General features: G+C 36.0%; 1 protein-coding gene across 6 annotated transcripts in view; it reads left to right on the plus strand.

Moving 5' to 3' along the window:
* The window catches only part of TRIP11 (thyroid hormone receptor interactor 11), an 80,106-nt gene that overhangs the window by 38,230 nt on the left and 16,539 nt on the right, over positions 1 to 25,337 (plus strand). For all 6 annotated transcript variants that reach the window (XM_082384473.1, XM_082384476.1, XM_082384474.1 and 3 more), the window contains 3 exons: positions 2,297 to 2,460; positions 4,531 to 4,634; positions 10,124 to 10,223. In XM_082384473.1, coding sequence (XP_082240599.1) covers positions 2,297 to 2,460; positions 4,531 to 4,634; positions 10,124 to 10,223 — 368 coding nt within the window. The remainder of the gene's footprint in view (positions 1 to 2,296; positions 2,461 to 4,530; positions 4,635 to 10,123; positions 10,224 to 25,337) is intronic.

Raw genomic sequence — 25,337 nt, forward strand, 5'->3', positions numbered from 1 at the left:
TGTAGCACACGGGCTTAGTTGCTCCGTGGCATGTGGGATCTTCCCGGACCAGGGCTCGAACCTGTGTCCCCTGCATTGTCAGGCAGATTCTTAAGTACTGTGCCACCAGGGAAGCCTAAGAGTGCTCTTTTGATAACCCAAAATAGGTATTTTTGTGTTGATGACAGATTATTTCCTTAGTGTAAATTTTGAGAAATGGAAATTCTGATTGAAAGGCTGTTTTTAAAACGATTGAAATGTACTGCCAAATAATCTTCCAAAAAAATCATGTCCATTTATCTTCCCTTTAGTTGTATGTGCATCTTTTTATCTTTTTACTGTGTATGGTGCTGAGGGAAATATAAGGATATAGTAGATATTATCTCTGCAAAGAGAATATAGGCCAGTAGAGATAGTATTTCTGAGGGTGAACTCCTTACCCCCTTTGTAGGATGTATTATTGTACCGTCAGACTCAGAAGAAGAACTTGTTTAAAATGAGAATTAAAACAGTGAGTGAACATTTGTGTATGTGTTTCACATTGGCAGAAATAGCAAAACATCCGTAGTCTATAAGATTGACCATCTTTCCTTTCAGTTTTCAGGCCCTTATTTTCTCTAATTGAAATAGTTTCTAATCTCTGCCTATTTTTGTTTACCATTCATAATAACTGCAGAATAGGTACCTACCTTCGGTAGGTAGGGCTGTGGTCTTGTTGCTCCTTTTTTCAAAACCAGGTTAGACTGTCATGATTTGGGCCCACTGTTTTTCTGTTAATCCCGCCTATTCTTCAAATAGCACTTCATGATGAATTATTTGTTTAGCACCCCACTCCTCAAATCCAAAATCAAACCCTAGTGTGATGTTTTTCCTTTGAACCTGCATAATATTTTGAGTCTTTGATAGGGCACTTGTATTTTACTTAGGGGTATTTGTAATTGTTGAGCTGCTTTACACTTTCTCCCACCCAGTGAAGTGTAAGGTCACCAGTGGGTAGGAATGATGCCATTTATTTCACACTCTTCCCACAGTATACATTCTTACACATAGTTTCATAGATGTTCAATAAATATTTGGTGTGTAAGTAACTCAAATCTACAGAATCAGATTATGGTGTTTTGAGCCCTTAACAATAGTAACGTCTTGTATTTATTAACTTTTTGAATGACATCACAGTTCATTTCATCCTTACAATCACCCTTTTAGTGATTTGCTAACCAGCAAAGTTGAATAAAGTGCAGGGACATAAGAGGGGAGAGTTAAGTCCTCTGGTTATCAGTTTACTGCCTTTTCCAAAAGAGGGTGCTATTGGGTAAAGTTTCTTCAAAGTGAGCTGCTCTTAATGGGTTTTATTGGGCTGCTCTGAATAAGAATTTAACTGGATATTAAAAACCCAGGAAAGGCTATTGCAATATTTTGTATGTAATAATTGTACATTAAGGAAGTACCTCAATGACGTAAGCCTAGATAGGTGTTCTGTAATTATCTTAGGGAATCTCTGATTTGGGACAGGTGTAGGGGTTATTATATTTAATGTAAGCAGAAAGAAAGATGACAGTAAAAGATGGGATAACCTTTGCAAAGTTGTGGGTTTACTAGGATTGTGAGTGCCAAAAGCAAGGGGGGTATCATAGAATCCATTGCTTCTTGGGTTGGAGGCAGACAAAATGACTTCCAAGATCCCTTACAACTTACAAGTTTATGATAAATTACATCTTAGAGTTTTAGCCTCGAAACACAAAAGTTGCAGGCTATTTGTAAATTTTTCTTAAGCTGACATATCTTGTTTAGTCCAGTTCTGTGTTTAAAATGACTGCCATTTGTTCAAAGTCACCTTCACAGGAAGGATGATTGAATTAACAAAAGCAGGGAGAACGAAGATCAGAGGAACTCTTCAAGTTTCTTTGAAATCTAACTTGAATTTAATGCAATAAAATGTAGGGAAGGTCAGATTCATAGAGACAGAAAGTAGAATGGTGGTTACTGGGGGGAGAGGGGGTTATTGTTTAATGGGTGTGGAGTTTCGGCTTGGGAAGATGAAAAAGTGCTAGAGATGGATGGTCGTGATGGTTGTACAGCCATGTGAGTGTACTTACTACCACTGAACTGTACACATAAAAATGGTTAAAATGGTAAATGTTATGTGTATTTTACCACAATAAAAAAAACGTAGGGAAGAGGTTTCATCTTGTTAAAGTATCTAAATACTTTGAATATAACTTGCATTTAGTGCAGTAAAATGTAAGGAAGGTATTTCATCTTGTCAAAGTGTCTAAATAGATAGAAACAGTTTGACTTTTATTCTTTTTGTTTAAAGCCATCAGGCCAGTTTACAGGTAGAGTCATTGCAGGAACAGTTGAACGTGGCATCCAAGCAAAGGGATGAAACTGCACTACAGCTTTCCATGTCTCAGGAACAAGTAAAGCAGTATGCTCTGTCACTCTCCAACCTGCAGATGGTCCTGGAGCATTTCCAGCAAGGTCAGTTGTATGGCCAGTCTTTCACTGAAGAAGAGTTATTGTACGGTTGACCCTTGAGCAATGCATGGGTTAGGATGCCTACCCCCCATGCAGTTGAAAATCCGTAACTTGAGTTCCCCTGAACTTAACTCCTAATAGCCTACTGTTGACCAGGAGCCTTACTAATAACATAGTCAATTAACACATTTTTTTGTATGTTATATGTACTATATACTGTATTCTTACAGTAAAGGAAGCTAGAGAAAAGAAAATGTTATTAAGAAAATCATAAGGAAGAGAAAATACATTCACTGTACTGTATTTATTGATACTATAAGTTTATGACATCTGTTTACAAGATGAATTGTCTGTTAGTACCTACATCAGTATTCTCTTGTATGATGGAAAACACTGTAGATATTATACATATTACTAACACTAGACATCAAAAATGAAATGTGTGAAAAAGAAATTCATATTTAGGTATAATGATTCGTGATTGATAATGAAGAAGTAGCAATATTATTACTTTATGATAGCCTAGCCTTTACACTAATGAATGGTTATAAAATTTTTATGGTATACAGTAAAACAGTATATTCATAATATAGTACTGGAAACGTTACATTTTTTAAAAAAACCGCTTACTTGTGATGATAGGCTGATATGTAGTTTCTCCAATTACAAGAGAGGCATACCTTATGGTAATGTGATTCTTTGGAAGCAAAGTTATAAAACAGTAAGAAAACTAACATATTGTTAAATTTATATTATCACTCACCTTCTGCCTATGTTAGGATAGACTAGTATCTACATGTATTTCAAGCATTCGTGACATAACCTTTTTCTTAATGTTTTTGATATTTCTAGTCTATGTGGTTCATCTGCTTTTTCAAATTGTCTCAAATCTCCAAAAAGTTTTCCAATATATTTACTGAAAAAAATCTACATATGGTGGACCCATGCAGTTCAAACCTGTGTTGTTCACAGATCAGCCATAGTTTTGGGAATTTTGGCTTGAGTGCTGTTTTAGATTAGGCATAGGGAAATCTTTGAAAGGTTACCCACTTGTAGGGGGAGAAGATAAGTAGCCATCAACAAATTAGACTTTTTTTACAGTTAAGAGTAGAGAACATAAACTGTATATACTAATTATTAAAAAAATTTTTTTAGTGTCATATTATGATACTTTAGTTAAGGCGAGAGTTGAGGGAAGTATGAGGGTAACATAGTAAGGAGGTTCACATGATAAAGGGGAGTACAAAGGAAGAGAGAGGCACACATGTAGAAAAAAAAGATAGGTGTTGAGATGTTGGTTGGAGGTTGAATCCACTTCAGAGAGTTAATCATCAGTAATTACTCTCTTTTGAAGTACTGATTAATTTGTTCTTAGCTGTTCATCTATACTTTAAGGTAACTGCATTTTTCTAGTTCAGGTGGAAAGTACTTTTCTAGGCACATAGTAATAGTGACCAGAGCACACGTACCCCGATAACCAAATATGCTTTTTCACATCTGCCTCCCATCCTCAGATTTACCCCCTTTAGATCATTTACCCATCCATTTGTCAACTCATACATTCTGTAATTACTGGCAATGCATGAACTGCTAGTGGAGGGGCAGGCGGTTAGAGGATGTGAGGCTAATGAAGTTAAAGAAGTTATAGATTTGTGCCTGAGCAAAACTTAACATTTGTACATACGTACATATCAGGGTTACTCCTATGGGTGAAATTTTGAATTTTATACGTAAGAATTCTCTAGGTCTGCTCTGTATAATACTAGAGTGGACATGTGTACAAAATAGTATGGTACTGAGGCCATAGAAAAAGCTTTGCTAAAGAGGAAATATTTGAGTAGAGTTCTGAAGGGAGGGAAAGTTTGCAAGATGGACATGGTGCAGAAGGATTTAAGCAGAGGAAAGTGATCTCATTACTTTAATTCCAGTTAACGTCATCACTAAGGCATATATAATTTTCTTGTTAAGACATTTGAACTATTTTTGTTGAATTATTAAAATTTCAAGTGGTTTAAAATTCTAATTTTATCACACAATTACAAAATAGTAATGTAACTTCTTTTTCCTCTTTAGAGGAAAAAGCTATGTATTCTGCTGAACTAGAAAAGCACAAGCAACTTGTTGCTGAATGGAAGAAAAAGGCAGAAAATCTGGAAGGAAAACTCGTATCATTACAGGTTGGTTGAAATAATTTACTCTTGTAAATTTAATTATGCACAAAACAATTAGTTGTAGAATTTTTGTCTTGGAAATAATCTCCTAAACAGGTAATTTAGTAGATGTTGTCACTGAGGCATAACAGTGAATAAGATACTTAGGATTTCCCTCATGTTACTTATAGTTTAGCACAGACACAGCAAATATGAGATTTAAATTTTTAGCACAGGTGGGCATTTTAGAGATCACTAAAAAAAATTAATGTAAAATTTTAACTGTATAATTTTCTGTTTTCAACAAAATATATTGGGCACTTTATTTCACATGGATTAAAATAATGTATATTATCCCATTAGATCTTTTTCTTTTGCACCTTAATTCTTTTTTTTTGCTGTATCTTTTTTTTAACATCTTTATCAGAGTATAATTGCTTTACAGTGTTTTTAGTTTCTGCTGTATAACAAAGTGAATCAGCTATATGCATATGTATATCCCCATATCCCCTCCCTCTTGGGTCTCCCTCCCACCCTCCTTATCCCACCCCTCTAGGTGGTCACAAAGCACCGAGCTGATCTCCCTGTGCCATGCAGCTGCTTCCCACTAGCTGTCTATTTTACATTTGGTAGTGTATATATGTCAGTGCTACTCTCTCACTTCGTCCCAGCTTACCCTCCCCCCTCCCCGTCTCCTCAAGCCCATTCTCTATATCTCTGTCTTTATTCCTGTCCTGCCCCTGGGTTCATCAAAACCATTTCTTTTTTTTAGATTCCATATATATATGTGTTAGCATACGGTATTTGTTTTTCTCTTTCTGACTGACTTCACTCTGTATGACAGACTCTAGGTCCATCCACCTCACTACAAATAACTCAATTTTGTTTCTTTTTATGGCTGAGTAATATTCCATTGTATATATGTGCCACATCTTCTTTATCCATTCATCTGTCGATGGACATCTAGGTTGCTTCCATGTCCTGGCTATTGTAAATAGAGCTGCAATGAACATTGTGGTACATGACTCTTTTTGAATTACGGTTCTCTCAGGGTATATGCCCAGTAGTGGGGTTGCTGGGTCATATGGTAGTTCTATGTTTAGTTTTTTAAGGAACCTCCAAATTGTTCTCCATAGTGGCTGTATCAATTTACATTCCCACCAACAGTGCAAGAGGGTTCCCTTTTCTCCACACCCTCTCCAGCATTTATTGTTTGTAGATTTTTTGATGATGACCATTCTGACCGGTGTGAGGTGATAACCTCATTGTAGTTTAGATTTGCATTTCTCTAATGATTAGTGCTGTTGAGCATCCTTTCATGTGTTTGTTGGCAATCTGTTTATCTTCTTTGGAGAAATGTCTATTTAGGTCTTCTGCCCATTTTTGGATTGGGTTGTTTGTTTGTTTGATATTGAACTGCATGAGCTGCTTATGTATTTTGGAGATTAACCCTTTGTCAGTTGCTTCGTTTGCAAATATTTTCTCGGATTCTGAGGGTTGTCTTTTCGTCTTGTTTATGGTTTCCTTTGCTGTGCAAAAGCTTTTAAGTTTCATTAGGTCCCATTTGTTTATTTTTGTTTTTATTTCCATTTCTCTAGGAAGTGCATCGAAAAGGATTTTGCTGTGATTTATGTCATAGAGTGTTCTGCCTATGTTTTCCTCTAAGAGTTTTATAGTGTCTGGCCTTACATTTAGGGCTTTAATCCATTTTGAGTTTATTTTTGTGTATGGTGTTAGGAAGTGTTCTAATTTCATTCTTTTACATGTAGCTGTCCAGTTTTCCCAGCACCGCTTATTGAAGAGGCTGTCTTTTCACCACTGTATACTCTTGCCTCCTTTATCAAAGATAAGGTGACCATATTGCACCTTAATTCTTTAAAATATTTTTCTGTTTATTATTATGCTGTATTTCATGCCTATAAATATTATATATAAGAAATAAATTAAATGAACCCCATGAAGAGACACCACAGTGACTTGCTGTTTGATGTAGGATAAACTTTTCTGAGTCATAAGTAGACTCTGGTGATAGCTGGTGGAAAGTAATAAAATTTATGTATCTGTCATTAGAGGTGAATATGCTGTTTAGGCATATTAATATTCTAAATAATTGAAGACATACTTTAATGTTTTAAAATTTTTACTAAATGTTGAGTGACTGCAAAACAATATTTAGATAATACGTATAAAATATAAGAATAGCAATACAGCAAATACCCACATACTCACTACCCAGTAAAAGAATGTCACCCTTTGAAGTTCCGTAAGCACCCCTTACGGAACATCTCCTCTCCTTCTTACCACCTTTTATGTATTTTACCCCCTTGTTTTTCTTTATGGTTTTATCACATAGATTTACATCTTTTTACAGTACATTGTTTGGTTTTGCATATTTTTAAACTCTGTATAAATGGAATTCTGAACTGTATGTAAATGGAATTCTTCTGAGGCTTGCTTTTTTTGCTTAGTATTATGTTCATGAGTTTCAGCCGTGTAACTGTGTAGTTATTGTGTTAGAAGGTTCATTATTTTCACTGCTGTATTCCTTGCATGAATATGTAATTTATTTACCCATTTTCCTGATAAAGGACATTTCCCTTATCTGCCATACAAACAATGTGGTTATGAATTTCCTTGTTTACATCTCCTGGTGCACATGCATAAGAGTTTCAGGTGTGTATCTCGATTGGAATTGCTGAGTCATGGGATATATATGGGCAATTTCAATTTTATTAGATTTGGGGGCAAATTGTTTTCTGAAGCACTTGTGCTAATTTTCTCCTACCAGTGGTACTAAGAGTTCTTGTTCTACATCCTCAGCAATGCTAGCATTATCAGAATTTTTTAAAGTGTTTGACAATGTGGTAGGTGGGAAGGGCTATCTTATGGTTTTAATTTGCATTTCTAGTAATGAGGTCAAGCATCTTTTAATATGTTTATTCACCATTTATGCTTACTTTCTGGTTAGCTCATTAACACATTAAAAAGATATTTTATTTGATGCTTTTGTTTTCAGTGGGTCCAAAATCTCTAGTTGGTCATACTGTTAGAAGTCCAGATCTTCTTTTTAAACTAGCTCTATTTAAAAAATTTTTTAATGTAATATATATTTAGAAAAACAACAAAATAAATCAGAAGAAACTGAGAGGGAATTAGTAAAGATAAAAGTTGAAATTAATGAAATAAAAAACAAAAAAATGGTAGAAAGAATAATGAAATCTAAATGTTAATTTTCAAAAACGTCTTAGTGTAGTTTTTTTAAGCTTTAATTATTTCTTAAATATAAATGCTATGAGGTTAACAAAGTCATATGAAAGCTTATTTAAATTTCCTTTACACTAAATTTAATCTTGTTGATTTTGGATGTTGATTTTGTTTAAAATTTTTTTGTTTCAGTCTCTCTTTGTATCAGTTAAGGTTTAACCTGAGAAGCAGAACCAGTAGGATGTGTATGTGTGTACACATATGTACACATACATATACATACACATATACATTGATGTATGTACTATATATGGATACCTATGAGATTTGTTACAAGGAATTGGCAACATTGTGGGGCCTGGCTAAGCAAGTTAGGTAGGTTTGGCAGTCAAAATGGGAAGATCACATCATAGGCAGGCTGGAACTCATAGGCGTGGGCCAAAGCTGTTGTCCACAGGTGGTCAGGAAAAAAAATCACAAGCAGGATGGACTCTGTGGGCATGGGCTGAAGTTGCTGTCCACAGATGGAATTTCTTCTTTATGGAGAAACCTCAGTCCTGATTTCAAGGAGTTTCAGCTGGTTCAATCAGGTCCACCCTGATTATCCAGGATAATGTGCCTTCCATAAATTCAGCTGATTTGGGCTTTGATTACATTTGCAAAATACCTTCACAGCAATACCTACCTTAAGTTTGACTTGGTAACTGGGGACTAGCCTATCCAAGATGATACATCAAAAAAGCTATCACACTCTGATTCAAGATGATGAAACTGGACCTGACATGTACATGGGTGAATCCTCTAGAATAGCCAAGAAAATTGTGTGAAAGAATAATGGTGAGGAGGGACTTGCCTACTAAATGTCAGAATAGAGCCATAAATCAATACCATATTGACTAGATTAGTGGAACAGAAGGAGAATCCAGAAATGGAGCCCAGGTTGTATTTGAGAATTAAATTTAAAACTAAACCCTAAACTACTTTCAGTTCAGTGGGGAAAAGGGTAGGTTATCTAATAAACAGTAGATACAACCGGCTGTCTGTATGGAAGAAAATGAAATTGGACCCCTGTCTTACACTATATACAAAAGTAAATTCCAACTGTATTAAAGCAAGGATTCTCAACTGGGAGTGGTGCTGGAAATCTGAGGGGTATTTTTGGCTGTTACAGTGACTGTGGGTAGACCTTCTGGCATTTAGTGGCCAGAGGCCAGGAATATTGAAAGAACTCCTACTGAGAAATACTGTTTTAAAGATATAAATGTTAAAAAAGAAAAATATCTTCCAAGAAAATCTAGAAGACCACATGTGCAGTTCAGGGCAGGGAGGAGCCTAACCTAGACTAAAACTCAAGAATCAAAGTAGGACATGTTTGACTATATTTGTAGCACTGATCACAAAGGGTTCATATCTACTATATAAGGTGCTCTTACAAACTGACGAGAGAAAGACAGCTCAATGGAAAAATGGGCAAGGTATACAAAGATTTCTGCATAAGAGCAGATCCAGCTGTCCTGTTAACATGAAAAATTACTCAAATTCACTAGTATGGATTATAGTTAGAGAAATAAAAATTAAAGCAATAAAGTAATAATGAAACATCACTTTATACCCATCAGACTTGCAAAAATTAAAAAAGAACATTTGTTGGGACTTCCCTGGTGGTGCAGTGGTTAAGAATCCGCCTGCCAGTGCAGGGGACGTGGGTTCGAGCCCTGGTCCGGGAAGATCCCACATGCCACGGAGCAACTAAGCCCGTGCACCACAACTACTGAGCCTGTGCTCTAGAGCCCACAAGCCACAAACTACAGAGCCCGCGTGCCACAGCTACTTAAGCCTGTGCGCCTAGAGCCCGAGCTCCACAACAAGAGAAGCCACCGCAATGAGAAGCCCACGCACCTCAACAAAGAGTAGTCCCCGCTTGCCGCAACTAGAGAAAGCCCATGTGCAGCAACGAAGACCCAACACAGCCAAAAAAAAAAAAAAAAAAAAAAAAATTGTTGCTATATTTCTTGACTTTTTGTATTTTTCATGTAGTTTTTATTCCTATTGTCACTTTTTAAACTTTTGTCACCATATTGTCTTTAAATAGCATTCTCTTTTTTATTTGGTTTCTCTGAAAGAGACATTATTGTGTTGTGAAGTGTGGGTTCTATCTTTGATACTTATTATTATCAAATGAACTTGCCCAAGGTCACAGAAATACAGCTTCATTAGCTGAAAGGGGTTGATTGACTTTAAGATGTCTTCCAGCCCTATAGTTTGTGAAATAGTTTTTGCATGCTGCTTTTTAATGAACTTTTCTTCCTCAGGAGCGTTTGGATGAAGCAAATGCTGCGTTGGATTCAGCATCAAGACTTACAGAACAGTTAGATTTAAAGGAAGAACAAATTGAAGAACTTAAAAAACAAAGTAGGTTTTTTTCCTTTTCCTTTTTCCCTTACAACACTAGTATTGAATCAGACGTGGTTTCCCCCCATGCATTGGTACAGTCGAGTGAGACCAACTGCCATTAGTGTGTGACTTCCATTTCCATCTCTCATGACCAGTTTGCTTTGATTTGAATCTGGTCCTAGTGAAACCAGAGTCATAAGTTGGCCCTGGCTGTCCAGTTAGTTTTCCGGAATATTGAGGCAGTCCAGTTGTGCTGGCTGTCACCCTGTTGACCATCAAAGGTATTGATTCGACTGACTCGACTTGTCATGGTATAACTTTTCCCTGTTCAGTCTGTGGTCATCCTGCCTAAAGCTGTCTGATACGTTAGAGTAAGTACTTACAAGTAAGTACTTGTAAGTCTCAAGTAAAAGAGTAACTTTTTGTGGAATGAATGTCTGGCTATAACTAGCTGTTTATGATTATAGATGGTGCTTTACATGCAGGCACTCATCATGTATTTTTTGATGCTTGTAAATTATCTCATAGGCCCTGTCAATTCTCCAGCGTGAGTCCTGTGTTTAGGATTATCAGTTGGGCCTCAGATAATCAGGTGGTTCATAGTGCTCTGTTAACTCTTAACTGCTGACAAAGATGGCATGCTCTCATTTAATCTCTGATGTAACAGTCCCCAGGAAGTTGAAGCTATTCTAGGGCTACATTTAGTAGATAATGATTAAAGGTTATTGGAAAGGTGATAGGAACCTAGAAATGTGTCAACTTTAGGTGTCTGGGTTAGGCACAATAGTACCAAGGCATGTAATGAAGTAATTAAGAAGTACCCCCTAACATGAAATAGAGTTAGAAATAGGAAAAAGTAGGAGATGGTACAGCACAAATACTGTCAGACAATAGAAAACAGTGACTTGGACATTACGGAGGCAAGTAGACAAATCACTGAAGTGGGGATACCAAAGGACAAACCGAGGAAGTTGGCCTAAAACCAGCAGGAGACCGGAGATGAGAAATTGTTAGGAATAAAAAATAATAAGATCATGTGAGGTATTGTCCTCAAGAAAACTTGATTCTGTGGCAAATTAGTGCCCAACTAAAAGCCCTCTGTTTGCTTTGTAAGATTTGGCCAGCCTTAGAACTCTAAATGTAATAGAGGGGCTGGAAATGGACAATAAGGAAACAATTATATATTGAGTATCATGGGCATTTTATATAATCTATACTGTATTATTTAGTCTTCTCATATTTTATTTACTCTTCACAAGAAACTGTAAAGTAGGTAGTATTTAGTTCCATTTTATAAGTTAAAGAAACTGAGATTTAAACTGATCTTTTATCCTTGACCAAAATTCATTATCTTTCCATGTTACTGTATTTCTTCTTGTCAGGAAAACAGTTGTTTATAGTCTGACTTGTATTTTGTTCTGTATATCTCCTTCGAAGATAGGACAATATCCTCTGTGCTGCTCCCTAAATATTGAAATGGTTGCCCTTACCCGGAGGCAGTGTTTGTTGGGAAAACAGTCTAGTTAGGTTGAAAACCAATGTAACTACAACATTATCTGGAAGACATACGGGCAACCTGGAGGAGACATACTGAGCACCCAAGGGTTTAGCCAAAGAATTGATATCCTAGGGAAGGGCTAGACTAATGAAGGTAAAAAGGCAGTATTCTGAACCAACTCCTTGGTCTGTGACAAGGTTGCTATATATGTCATGCTACTTTAATATTTAATGAAGTTCACATACCTTTTTAGACAACTACCTATGTCATTCCCAGTAGATGATGGTAAGATAAAAAATTCTATGACTTATTGTAGTTGCTAAATGTTATCAGAGTCCCTGCACTACTTAGTAAGTTGTTTAGGCACCGTTTAAATCCTCAGGAGTAGAATATTTTTAGATTTTGATTGTAAATGCAAGGCTTAGGTGGCCTAGGTCCCTATTCGTGTAAAAAGTTACCAGTAATAATTCATTGTAAATATATAGGAACTTTGGACTCATTTTGTAAAGTTAATACTAGCCACAGAAAAAGCTCTAATTGTGCTTATACAACTGGTATTTGAAAGGGCAGGCGAGAGGCCAGTGTTGCACAGACAGGAAGCGGGGGTAAAGGGACAGACAGTTCTGTCTCTTTAAGTCATTCTTGCCATTTAAGCTCTTCTTAACAGTCTGTTTTCTTTTATTACCTAAGTGCTTAATATTGCTTTTAGATCTCTAAACACCAATGTGATTTTATTTTATCAAAGCTGTACTCTTGATGTGATAATATAAATAAAACTTTGATTGGCTTGGTTGTTTCAAAAGAATCACTGTATATTTTCTTTCATAGATCATTAAGTACTTTAAATGTTGATTGATGTTGTAATACTGTACTTTATTTTTAATGCAAAACTTGGCCAGACAGCAAAAATATTTGCCAGGAGAAACAATTTTGAAAAAGACAGATTGGCTTTTGTTGCAAGAAAGTACACAGAGACTTGAATCGTAGAGGCAAAGTATTGTTTTATTTCTAAGCATCTGTAGACTGTCGATGATTAGTTGATATGCAGTTTCAACATTTAAACAATATTAGGAAACTCATTTTAAAAAGTGGTATTTTATTTGAAATGCTTAATTATGTAATTGCCACCAGAGATGAGATGATTCAGTCTGGTCAAACATATGAAAAGGGAGCTATTGCTTATAACACCAGTATTAAAATAGTAAATTGTTGATTATTTCAATCATTCTTAGAGTCCATAACTGTCAGTGCCGTGTATGTGCAATTGTGGTTTTGAGTTCCAAGTATTTACAGGCTTTGTATGAAAAGTATGAAGATGCCTTAATCAGGCATTAAATACTTAATGAGAACCAACTACTTGGCTTCATGTTAGATGCTGTGTGAGATACTAGATAGGATCCCTTTGTTTTCAAGGAGCTTAGTTAACGAAGTAACATATGGCATAGGTACACCATAGCTTCATAGTTTAAGACAGTGGTGCTCAACTCTGGTCAGACAGTGCATATTTAGTTCTCCAAGAATCCCATGAAGGGTTAGGGACATTCCATGGAGGAAAGAAACTTGTGCAGACAGAGCTCTAAACTAGTAGTAGGATTTTACTCCCCAAATGTAAGTAGTTCTTTGTCTTCTCCCCCTCATCCCCCTGACCCACACACCAAGGGAAAGTAACAATGAAAAGAAACCCTCAGATCCTATAGGTGCTACGAGCTTCCCTGGTGGCGCAGTGGATAAGAATCTGCCTGCCAATGCAGGGGACATGGGTTCGAGCCCTGGTCTGGGAAGATCCCACATGCCACGGAGCAACTAAGCCCATGCGCCACAACTACTGAGCCCGTGTGCCACAACTACTGAAGCCCACATGCCTAGAGCCCATGCTCCGCAACAAGAGAAGCCACTGCAATGAGAAGCCTGCTCATCGCAACTAGAGAAAGCCTGCGAGCATCCACAAAGACCCAACAAAGACAAAAATTAAAAAAAAAAAAAAAAAGATCCTATAGGTGCTATATTTTAATAGATAATGTTGGCTGGTAGAAGAATTACTGCTTCCCTTCCTTTTAGAAGTTATTCTTTCAACATGTTACCTGAAAGTGTTCTTTTTCAGTGTAGTTCCAAAGACTTATTTCACATGCCATCCTATATTTTATTGATTTTTTCAAACTTAAGACATTAGTCCTCTATGAAGCAGATAGGACAGTGTCTTTCATTAACTATTCTGAGTTGATCAGAGTTCAGAATTTCTATGGAATTGTCATTCATGGGAAAATATACTACCTGTGGAAACCTGAACCATGAAAAGACGTGTTATCTTCCTATATTCATGGCCAAATTTAACATTTTCCTTCTTTCGTTTATTATTCTCTACCATCATCCTTGAGATAAATTCCTGCTTAAGTGAAAACGATTGGTTAAAATTGAAATAGCAAGCAAAAAAGAGTTATTGTTTTGATAATGATTATTCAAAAGGGTGGTAAATTTTATGGTACACCAAGAAAAATAAATTTTCATAAGCAATACAAGTTTAGATTCTAGCACTGGGGAAGTCTTCTGGTCTGTGTGCCAGTTTATAGCCATATCTGAAAGGGCCTCATCACTGATTTTTTCTTATTTTAAGAAGGTTTGGTGACTGCTTTTAAAAAAGAAGTCTTCTATGAGTTCAGAATGGAAAATTTCCTTACAGTGTTTTTTAAAGAAAATCTAGAAGAATGTATAAAATAAGCCCCAGTAAACCAACTGTAATATGAAGCATAAAAATGTATTTTAAAACTACACATATAAAAGAAATTTAAAATGTTTTTCATGGAACCGCCTTTATGGTGTTGGATGGTAGAGTTTTTATTTTAAATAAAGACATTCCGTTTTCCAGGACACGATTTATACAAGAAAACATATAATGTCCTGTTGAACATAGGCCAGATACATTCCCAGACGCTTTGTTACCCAAATCTTTTGAGGGATTTCTTTATAGATGTTTTTGGCAGAAGTGGTGATTTTAGAGGAAACATATAAGAAATACCAGATGCAGTTTTCTGAATTGCCATAAATAGTTAAAAAAATTATTTGTGATGATATAAACATCTGGGTATACTAGAAAATGTCAACATTTTAGTTAAGAAAAAAGCTATGTCAATTAGGTAAATAATTAGGCCCTTTTCAACTTAATGGTTGTATTTTTAAATGTATATTTTATTCTTCTAGGTATAAAGGGAAAAGCAAATTATGTAGATATGAGAATTTTTTGACTTTGTATGTTTTGTGTATTTTTCCTCATATGAATAGTATGAGTAATTCATAACATAAATCATTTATTCTTTTTTGACCTGTGTTCTATTCTCAGATAGTCTCCCTTCCCAGAGAAAAGTCAGTCATCCTTTCATTTATCACAAATTCATTGTTTTGTGCTGTGTACCAAGCACTAAAATAAGTACTAAAGATACAAAGATACGGGACAAGAGTTCTACCTTCAGGAGGTTTATAGTCAAGCAGGAATAGGGGAAGACTACATGTAGTCACATACATGCAGCAAGCTATTTCAAAAGGAAGAAGCAATCCATTCTACTTCTTGATGGTGGTGTACAAGGGTAGAAAAGGCTAGTGAAGGGTATACTTGCCCTCACTTGAATGGTGAATACGTACAGTGAAGCAGGCAGAGAGTTGGGGGAGAACATTCTAGACAGAGGGAGGAATTCGTATGAAACTGTGTGTCATAATTTGGAAACTGGCTGAAGATCTGGTGGACTAATAACGTGTGCGTGTGTGTGCTGTGTTGGTGTGGAGTGCCGAGAAGGCAGAGGTGGGAGTGAACTGCTTTGTGAAGAAATGAAGCTATAAGTAAGGATCACCAACAGAAACTGTAAACTGGGGCACAAATTATAATATAAAGGAGCAAAAAGGACTAAGTAGAGACTGTGGTGAATTGGAGAGCTTCTTATAGGGGGCAACAAATTCTCAGCTTCACTGAACTGTTGTTGTATAGGAATGTGGGTCCAGGGTTGCCAGATCTTCAGGTCTTTCAAGAGACACCAGAAATGTAGACTTACGTGAAATGTTCCAATTTTTTAACGTGACATGTAATTTAAGTTTTTCAAAAAACCCTGTGTGGTCTGAACAAAACATTTCCTTGTATCAGATTTAGTCCGTGCTAATTTGCAACAGTGACCTTTCAGAAACGGGTTGAGGTTTAGTCTGTAGCCTAGAAAGTCTTTGTCGTTAATAAATATCAGTATAAGTATATAGTGATGATGATATTCAGTAAGTGGCAAAATTATTATAATGACTTTACTGCTCACTGACCCAACTGTGGCCCTTTCTTTTGGGATATGGCAGGTCTGTGTGAACCTTTAAAAATTAAATATATAACTTGACTCATAAGCAACTGACAAAGGATTAATCTCCAAAATTTACAAGCAGCTCATGCAGCTCAATATCAAAAAAACAAACCCAATCCAAAAATGGGCAGAAGACCTAAATAGACATTTCTCCAAAGAAGATATACAGATTGCCAACAAACACATGAAAGAATGCTCAATATCATTAATCATTAGAGAAATGCAAATCAAAACTACAATGAGATATCATCTCACACCAGTCAGAATGGCCATCATCAAAAAATCTGCAAACAATAAATGCTGGAGAGGGTGTGGAGAAAAGAGAACCCTCTTGCACTGTTGGTGGGAATGTAAATTGATACAGCCACTATGGAGAACAGTATGGAGGTTCCTTAAGAAACTATACATAGAACTACCATATGACCCAGCAGTCCCACTACTGGGCATATACCCTGAGAAAACCGTAATTCAAAAAGAGTCATGTACCACAATGTTCATTGCAGCTCTATTTACAATAGCCAGGACATGGAAGCAACCTAAATGTCCATCGACAGAAGAATGGATAAAGAAGATGTGGCACATATATACAATGGAATATTACTCAGCCATAAAAAGAAACGAAATTGAGTTATTTGTAGTGAGGTGGATGGACCTAGAGTCTGTCATACAGAGTGAAGTAAGTCAGAAAGAGAAAAACAAATACTGTATGCTAACACATATATATGGAATCTAAAAAAAAAAATGGTCATGAAGAACCTAGGGGCAAGACAGGAATAAAGACACAGGCCTACTAGAGAATGGACTTGAGGATACAGGGAGGGGGAAGGGTAAGCTGGGACAAAGTGAGAGGGTGGCATGGACATATGTACACTACCAAATGTAAAATAGATAGCTAGTGGGAAGCAGCCGCACAGCACAGGGAGATCAGCTCGGTGCTTTGTGACTACCTAGAGAGGTGGGTTAGGGAGGGTGGGAGGGAGGGAGACACAGGAGGGAAGAGATATGGGGACAAGCTCTACCCACCACCAGAGCATCCCATCAAGCCTCTTAGATAGCCTCAACCACCAGAGGGCAGACAACAGAAGTAAAAAAAACTACAATCCTGCAGCCTGTGGAACAAAAACCACAGTTACAGAAAGATAGAGAAGATGAAAAGGCAGAGGGCTATGTACCAGATGAAGGAACAAGATAAAACCCCAGAAAAACAACTAAATGAAGTGGAGATAGGCAACCTTCCAGAAAAAGAATTCAGAATAATGATAGTGAAGATGATCCAGGACCTCGGAATAAGAATGGAGGCAAAGATTGAGAAGATGCAAGAAATGATTAACAAAGACCTAGAAGAATTAAAGAACAAACAAACAGAGATGAACAATACAATAACTGAAATGAAAACTACACTAGAAGGAATTAATAGCAGAATAACTGAGGCAGAAGAACGGATAAGTGACCTGGAAGACAGAATGGTGGAATTCACTGCTGCAGAACAGACTAAAGAAAAAAGAATGAAAAGAAATGAAAACAGCCTAAGAGACCTCTGGGACAACATTAAACGCAACAACATTCGCATTATAGGGGTCCCAGAAGGAGAAGAGAGAGAGAAAGGACCAGAGAAAATATTTGAAGAGATTATAGTCGAAAACTTCCCTAACATGGGAAAGGAAATAGCCACCCAAGTCCAGGAAGCGCAGAGAGTCCCATACAGAATAAATCCAAGGAGAAACACGCCGAGACACATAGTAATCAAAGTGGCAAAAATTAAAGAAAAATTATTGAAAGCAGCAAGGGAAAAACGACAAATAACATACAAGGGAACTCCCATAAGGTTAACAGCTGATTTCTCAGCAGAAACTCTGCAAGCCAGAAGGGAGTGGCATGATATACTTAAAGTGATGAAAGGGAAGAACCTACAACCAAGATTACTCTACCCAGCAAGGATCTCATTTAGATTTGATGGAGAAATCAAAAGCTTTACAGACAAGCAAAAGCTAAGAGAATTCAGCACCACCAAACCAGCTCTACAACAAATGCTAAAGGAACTTCTCTAAGTGGGAAACACAAGAAAAGAAAAGGACCTACAAAAACAAACCCAAAACAATTAAGAAAATGGTCATAGGAACATACATATCGATAATTACCTTAAACGTGAATGGATTAAATGCCCCAACCAAAAGATATAGACTGGCTGAATGGATACAAAAACAAGACCCATATATATGCTGTCTACAAGAGACCCACTTTAGACCTAGGGACACATACAGACTGAAAGTGAGGGGATGGAAAAAGATATTCCATGCAAATGAAAATCAAAAGAAAGCTGGAGTAGCTATACTCATATCAGATAAAATAGACTTTAAAATAAAGAATGTTACAAGAGACAAGGAAGGACACTACATAATGATCCAGGGATCAATCCAAGAAGAAGATATAACAATTATAAATATATATGCACCCAACATAGGAGCACCTCAATACATAAGGCAACTGCTAACAGCTATAAAAGAGGAAATCGACAGTAACACAATAATAGTGGGGGACTTTAACACCTCACTTACACCAATGGACAGATCATCCAAAATGAAAATAAATAAGGAAACAGAAGCTTTAAATGACACAATAGACCAGATAGATTTAATTGATATATATAGGACATTCCATCCAAAAACAGCAGATTACACTTTCTTCTCAAGTGCACATGGAACATTCTCCAGGATAGATCACATCTTGGGTCACAAATCAAGCCTCAGTAAATTTAAGAAAATTGAAATCATATCAAGCATCTTTTCTGACCACAACGCTATGAGATTAGAAATGAATTACAGGGAAAAAAACGTAAAAAAGACAAACACATGGAGGCTAAACAATACGTTACTAAGTAACCAAGAGATCACTGAAGAAATCAAAGAGGAAATAAAAAAATACCTAGAGACAAATGACAATGAAAACACGACGACCCAAAACCTATGGGATGCAGCAAAAGCGGTTCTAAGAGGGAAGTTTATAGCTATACAAGCCTACCTAAAGAAACAAGAAAAATCTCAAGTAAACAATCTAACCTTACACCTAAAGAAACTAGAGAAAGAAGAACAAACAAAACCCAAAGTTAGCAGAAGGAAAGAAATCATAAAGATCAGAGCAGAAATAAATGAAATAGAAACAAACAAAACAATAGCAAAGATCAATAAAACTAAAAGTTGGTTCTTTGAGAAGATAAACAAAATTGATAAGCCATTAGCCAGACTCATTAAGAAAAAGAGGGAGAGGACTCAAATCAATAAAATCAGAAATGAAAAAGGAGAAGTTACAACAGACACTGCAGAAATACAAAGCATCCTAAGAGACTACTACAAGCAACTTTATGCCAATAAAATGGACAACCTGGAAGAAATGGACATATTCTTAGAAAGGTATAACCTTCCAAGACTGAACCAGGAAGAAACAGAAAATATGAACAGACCAATCACAAGTAATGAAATTGAAACTGTGATTAAAAATCTTCCAACAAACAAAAGTCCAGGACCAGATGGCTCCACAGGTGAATTCTATCAAACATTTAGAGAAGAGCTAACACCCATCCTTCTCAAACTCTTCCAAAATATTGCAGAGGAAGGAACACTCCCAAACTCATTCTATGAGGTCACCATCACCCTGATACCAAAACCAGACAAAGACACTACAAAAAAAGAAAATTACAGACCAATATCACTGATGAATATAGATGCAAAAATCCTCAACAAAATACTAGCAAACAGAATCCAACAACACATGAAAAGGATCATACACCATGATCAAGTGGGATTTATCCCAGGGATGCAAGGATTCTTCAATGTACGCAAATCAATCAATGTGATACACCATATTAACAAATTGAAGAATAAAAACCATATGATCATCTCAATAGATGCAGAAAAAGCTTTTGACAAAATTCAACACCCATTTCTGATAAAAACTCTCCAGAAAGTGGGCATAGAGGGAACCTACCTCAACATAATAAAGGCCATATATGACAAACCCACAGCAAACATCATTCTCAATGGTGAAAAACTGAAAGCATTTCCTCTAAGATCAGGAACGAGACAAGGATGTCCACTCTCACCACTATTATTCAACATAGTTCTGGAAGTCCTAGCCACGGCAATCAGAGAAGAAAAAGAAATAAAAGGAATACAAATTGGAAAAGAAGAAGTAAAACTGTCACTGTTTGCGGATGACATGATACTATACATAGAGAATCCTAAAACTGCCACCAGAAAACTGCTAGAGCTAATTAATGAATATGGTAAAGTTGCAGGATACAAAATTAATGCACAGAAATCTCTTGCATTCCTATACACTAATGATGAAAAATCTGAAAGAGAAATTATGGAAACACTCCCATTTACCATTGCAACAAAAAGAATAAAATACCTAGGAATAAACCTACCTAGGGAGACAAAAGACCTGTATGCAGAAAACTATAAGACACTGATGAAAGAAATTAAAGATGATACCAACAGATGGAGAGATATACCATGTTCTTGGATTGGAAGAATCAACATTGTGAAAATGAGTATACTACACAAAGCAATCTACAGATTCAATGCAATCCCTATCAAATTACCAATGGCATTTTTTACAGAGCTAGAACAAATCATCTTAAAATTTGTATGGAGACACAAAAGACCCCGAATAGCCAAAGCAGTCTTGAGGCAAAAAAATGGAGCTGGAGGAATCAGACTCCCTGACTTCAGACTATACTACAAAGCTACAGTAATCAAGACAATATGGTACTGGCACAAAAACAGAAACATAGATCAATGGAACAAGATAGAAAGCCCAGAGATTAACCCACGCACCTATGGTCAACTAATCTATGACAAAGGAGGCAGGCATATACAATGGAGAAAAGACAGTCTCTTCAATAAGTGGTGCTGGGAAAACTGGATAGCTACATGTAAAAGAATGAAATTAGAATACTCCCTAACACCATACACAAAAATAAACTCAAAATGGATTAGAGACCTAAATATAAGACTGGACACTATAAAACTCTTAGAGGAAAACATAGGAAGAACACTCTTTGACATAAATCACAACAAGATCTTTTTTGATCCACCTCCTAGAGTAATGGAAATAAAAACAAAAATAAACAAGTGGGACCTAATGAAACTTCAAAGCTTTTGCACAGCAAAGGAAACCATAAACAAGACGAAAAGACAACCCTCAGAATGGGAGAAAATATTGCAAATGAATCAACGGACAAAGGATTAATCTCCAAAATATATAAACAGCTCATTCAGCTCAATATCAAAGAAACAAACACCCCAATCCAAAAATGGGCAGAAGACCTAAATAGACATTTCTCCAAAGAAGATATACAGACGGCCCCGAAGCACATGAAAAGATGCTCAACATCACTAATTATTAGAGAAATGCAAATCAAAACTACAATGAGGTATCACCTCACTCCTGTTAGAATGGGCATCATCAGAAAATCTACAAACAACAAATGCTGGAGAGGGTGTGGAGAAAAGGGAACCCTCTTGCACTGTTGGTGGGAATGTAAATTGATACAGCCACTATGGAGAACAATATGGAGGTTCCTTAAAAAACTAAAAATAGAATTACCATATGACCCAGCAATCCCACTACTGGGCATATACCCAGAGAAAACCGTAATTCAAAAAGACACATGCACCCGAATGTTCATTGCAGCACTATTTACAATAGCCAGGTCATGGAAGCAACCTAAATGCCCATCAACAGACGAATGGATAAAGAAGATGTGGTACATATATACAATGGAATATTACTCAGCCATAAAAAGGAACGAAATTGAGTCATTTGTTGAGACGTGGATGGATCTAGAGACTGTCATACAGAGTGAAGTAAGTCAGAAAGAGAAAAACAAATATCGTATATTAATGCATGTATGCGGAACCTAGAAAAATGGTACAGATGAGCCAGTTTGCAGGGCAGAAGTTGAGACATGTATACACTGATGTGTATAAAATTGATGCCTAATAAGAACCTGCAGTATAAAAAAACAAACAAAACGACTAATACTAAACTTTCATTGGGTTATTTGTATGGAAATATGTTAATATAAATGTTTCAGACATTACATGAAATTTCTAAAAATCCTATATTTGTATGGAAATATGTTAATATAAATGTTTCAGACAAAAAAAAAAAGATATGGGGACATGTGTATATGTGTAACTGATTCACTTTGTTATAAAGCAGAGACTAACACACCATTGTAAAGCAATTATACTCCAATAAAGATGTTAAAAAATTAAAAATAAAAAAAATTACTTGACTCATAATATTCAGTCTTTAAAAAAATTTGTTTTGATATGAAAAATGCAGTACAAATTATCTGAATTCTAATGTATTAAAGGATTGAGGGAGGAGGATGGAGAGGGAAAATAAATTTGATCTGGTTATATTAAAAATATTTACATAAAATCTCTTTCAAATGCACATAGTAACTCTAATTTAACTGTACAAATAATCCAGTAGACTTCAACATTGATATTTCAGTTTAATCACAGATTCTAATCTATTGAAATTTAAGTTAATGAGGTTATACGGTATTAATAAAATTCTTTTCTGTGAGTTCATTGCTAGGAAGTGGAGTTTCAAAAATTACTTTTTACTCTGCAATTAATAATTATAATTATGGAACAAGAAAGCATTCACCATATACTCTAGACCTTAAAATTCTGTTGAAATGGTTGAAAGGAATCGAGTTAAAAGACAAAGCAGTTGCTAATATGTCTTTTTTTTTTAATTTATTTTTATTTATATATTTTGGCTGCATTGGGTCTTCGTTGCTGCGCGCGGGCTTTCTCTAGTTGCGACGAGGTGGGACTACTCTTTATTGCAGTGCACAGGCTTCTCATTGCGGTGGCTTCTCTTGTTGCAGAGCACAGGCTCTAGGCGCGTGGGCTTCAGTAGCTGTGGTGCATGGGCTCAGTAGTTGTGGCTTGCGGGGCTTGAGAGTGCAGGCTCAGTAGTTGTCATGCACGGGCTTAGTTGCTCCGCGGCATGTGGGATCTTCCCAGACCAGGGCTTGAACCCATGTCCCCTGCATTGGCAGGCAGATTCTTAACCCCTGCGCCACCAGGGAAGCCCACTAATATGTCTTAACTTCCAATATAAATAAGTACAAGGTGCCTTTAAAAAACATCATTTGGATACTCTGGTTTCTCTTTAGATCAAATAAATCTTTCGCCTTTTACTAAAGATTTCCGTGGAGAGAAACAAATCTGAGTGTTCAGTAAATTTTTTGAGGCCTTGCTTTGGCAGAGCTAGGAAAAAAAAAATCGTTTGATGTTATAATGAAAGTGATCTTGTATAAGTTGAAATTCTGTAATAAAAAGACCATCAAATTTCTAGCCTTTGCTTTAATTATATTTAATTGACTGAAGAGGCTAAATTTCCTTATATTAGATTTAATATATCAGATTTAAATTTATTTTTTAGGTAGCCAGTCCAAGTAAGACACAAGACCCAGTTTATTTACTGACATGTCTATAATAAAATCATATTTCTAACATTCTTTTTTCCTTGCATTGACTTCTTTGCCATAGTTTGTAAAGATGACAAATAAGGCAAAATGGAGGAAAAGTTATCAGTGTTAATGTTAACCAAAGTGATACATATTATCGATAATGGTTAGGGCTAGGTTGAAAGATGATATTTTAAAAAATCAGATGAATGAATACTAATGCTTTATATAGAACTTTACTGGTTAGAAATGTCACATTTAATCATTCAGTAGAGTCCCTCAAAATCCTTTGAGATAAGCATGCTCATTTTACAAAATAGGCAACAAAGTCCGGCCCTGGTGACAGGACCATGATTCACATCCAGGTCTTGTGACAAGACCATAATTCACATGCAGGTCTCCCGACTCTCAAGTCCTGCTCCAGCCATCTTTCTTTTCTCAGTCAGGTGACTGTTAAATAAACTTGAATCTTGTCCAAGGGAGCTTAGTCATAAAATAGCCAATGACTTTGTAAGGAGTGTGACCTAACTGTACGATGCTCTCTGAAGACAGTATTAATAGTGCAGTGTTACTAATTGCAAATAAAACGTAAAATTATGATGTACTAATTTGTTGTAGTCACTTACATTTTATGTTAAATTTTGATTTTAAATCAAGTGATGAAGATCATGACACCATCTCTAGGTATTACAGAGACGAGGCTCTGATATGGTTTTAGGATGTCAGATATTCAGAGTAACTCTTCCCCTAAACTAGACCAACCTCAGTTGCTTTATTGCTCAACTTTAAAGTGTACCCCCCCGCCTTTTCTTTCCCCCCTAACTTCCAGACAATTATTTTGGCATGTTTTTAGGTTATTTCACAGGGATATTGTATTTGGCTAAAACCCCATTTCTGAATAACTATGTTTTGCCTGCCCATATAAATATAATTCTGTTTCAAATTGTGGTTTGAATTAGTGTGCAGTTTTTATGGAGAAATATTGAGAATCTTTTGTGGGAGGAGAATAGGTGTGCCTGGGGGAAAAAGAGAAATCTGTAGGGATCTTTGAAGTCAGTATTTGCCTTTCTTTTCTTTTCTAAATCTTTCCTAGTTAATCCATCCTTCCAGTCCCTTCCCCCAAATTCTGAGGTTGTTTTCTAGACTCAAATATCAGAATCCATTTAAACTACTGCTCGTATTTGAAATAGCCCTCTACATGTCTGCAAGGATATGCACATTGTCAATTCTCTTTCTCATTAGCTCAGGACTAACTTGTATTCTGATAATGAGTTTAAGAAATTTTACCCTATTATTATGGCCTTAAGGATGTTTTGATCATCCTTTCAGAACACAGAGATTTTAATAAAAGTTATACCCATATTAAGGAATTTTCATCAAGAAAATATTTTCTACTCAAACTTTATTAAGATGGATTTCCTGATCAGTTTTTCATAGAGCAAAGTTAAATTTTTCTAATTAATTTTACTAAAATCATTTTTATCAGAATCAGCTCTGTGAATTTTACTCTGAAGATATCTATCATTCAGTTTTATCTTCCTTTTCTTTTTTTAATAAGAGACAGTATAGTGTAGTGGTTATATCCTGGTTATACTCCAAAGCAGTGCTATCCCATAAAAATGCAATGCAAACCACATTTATAATTAAAAAATATTTTAGTAGCCATGTTTAAAAAGTAAAAAGATACAGGGAGATTAATTTTAATAATGTATTTTATATAACCCAATGTATCTAGAATATTATCATTTTGACATGTAATCAATATAAAAATCATTAATTTTAGAAGAAAGTAGTTAGGAGAAGGGAAATCTCAG

Source organism: Balaenoptera borealis (assembly GCF_965194805.1).
Source record: "Balaenoptera borealis genome assembly, chromosome: 3".
Classification (NCBI taxonomy): Eukaryota; Metazoa; Chordata; class Mammalia; order Artiodactyla; family Balaenopteridae; genus Balaenoptera; species Balaenoptera borealis.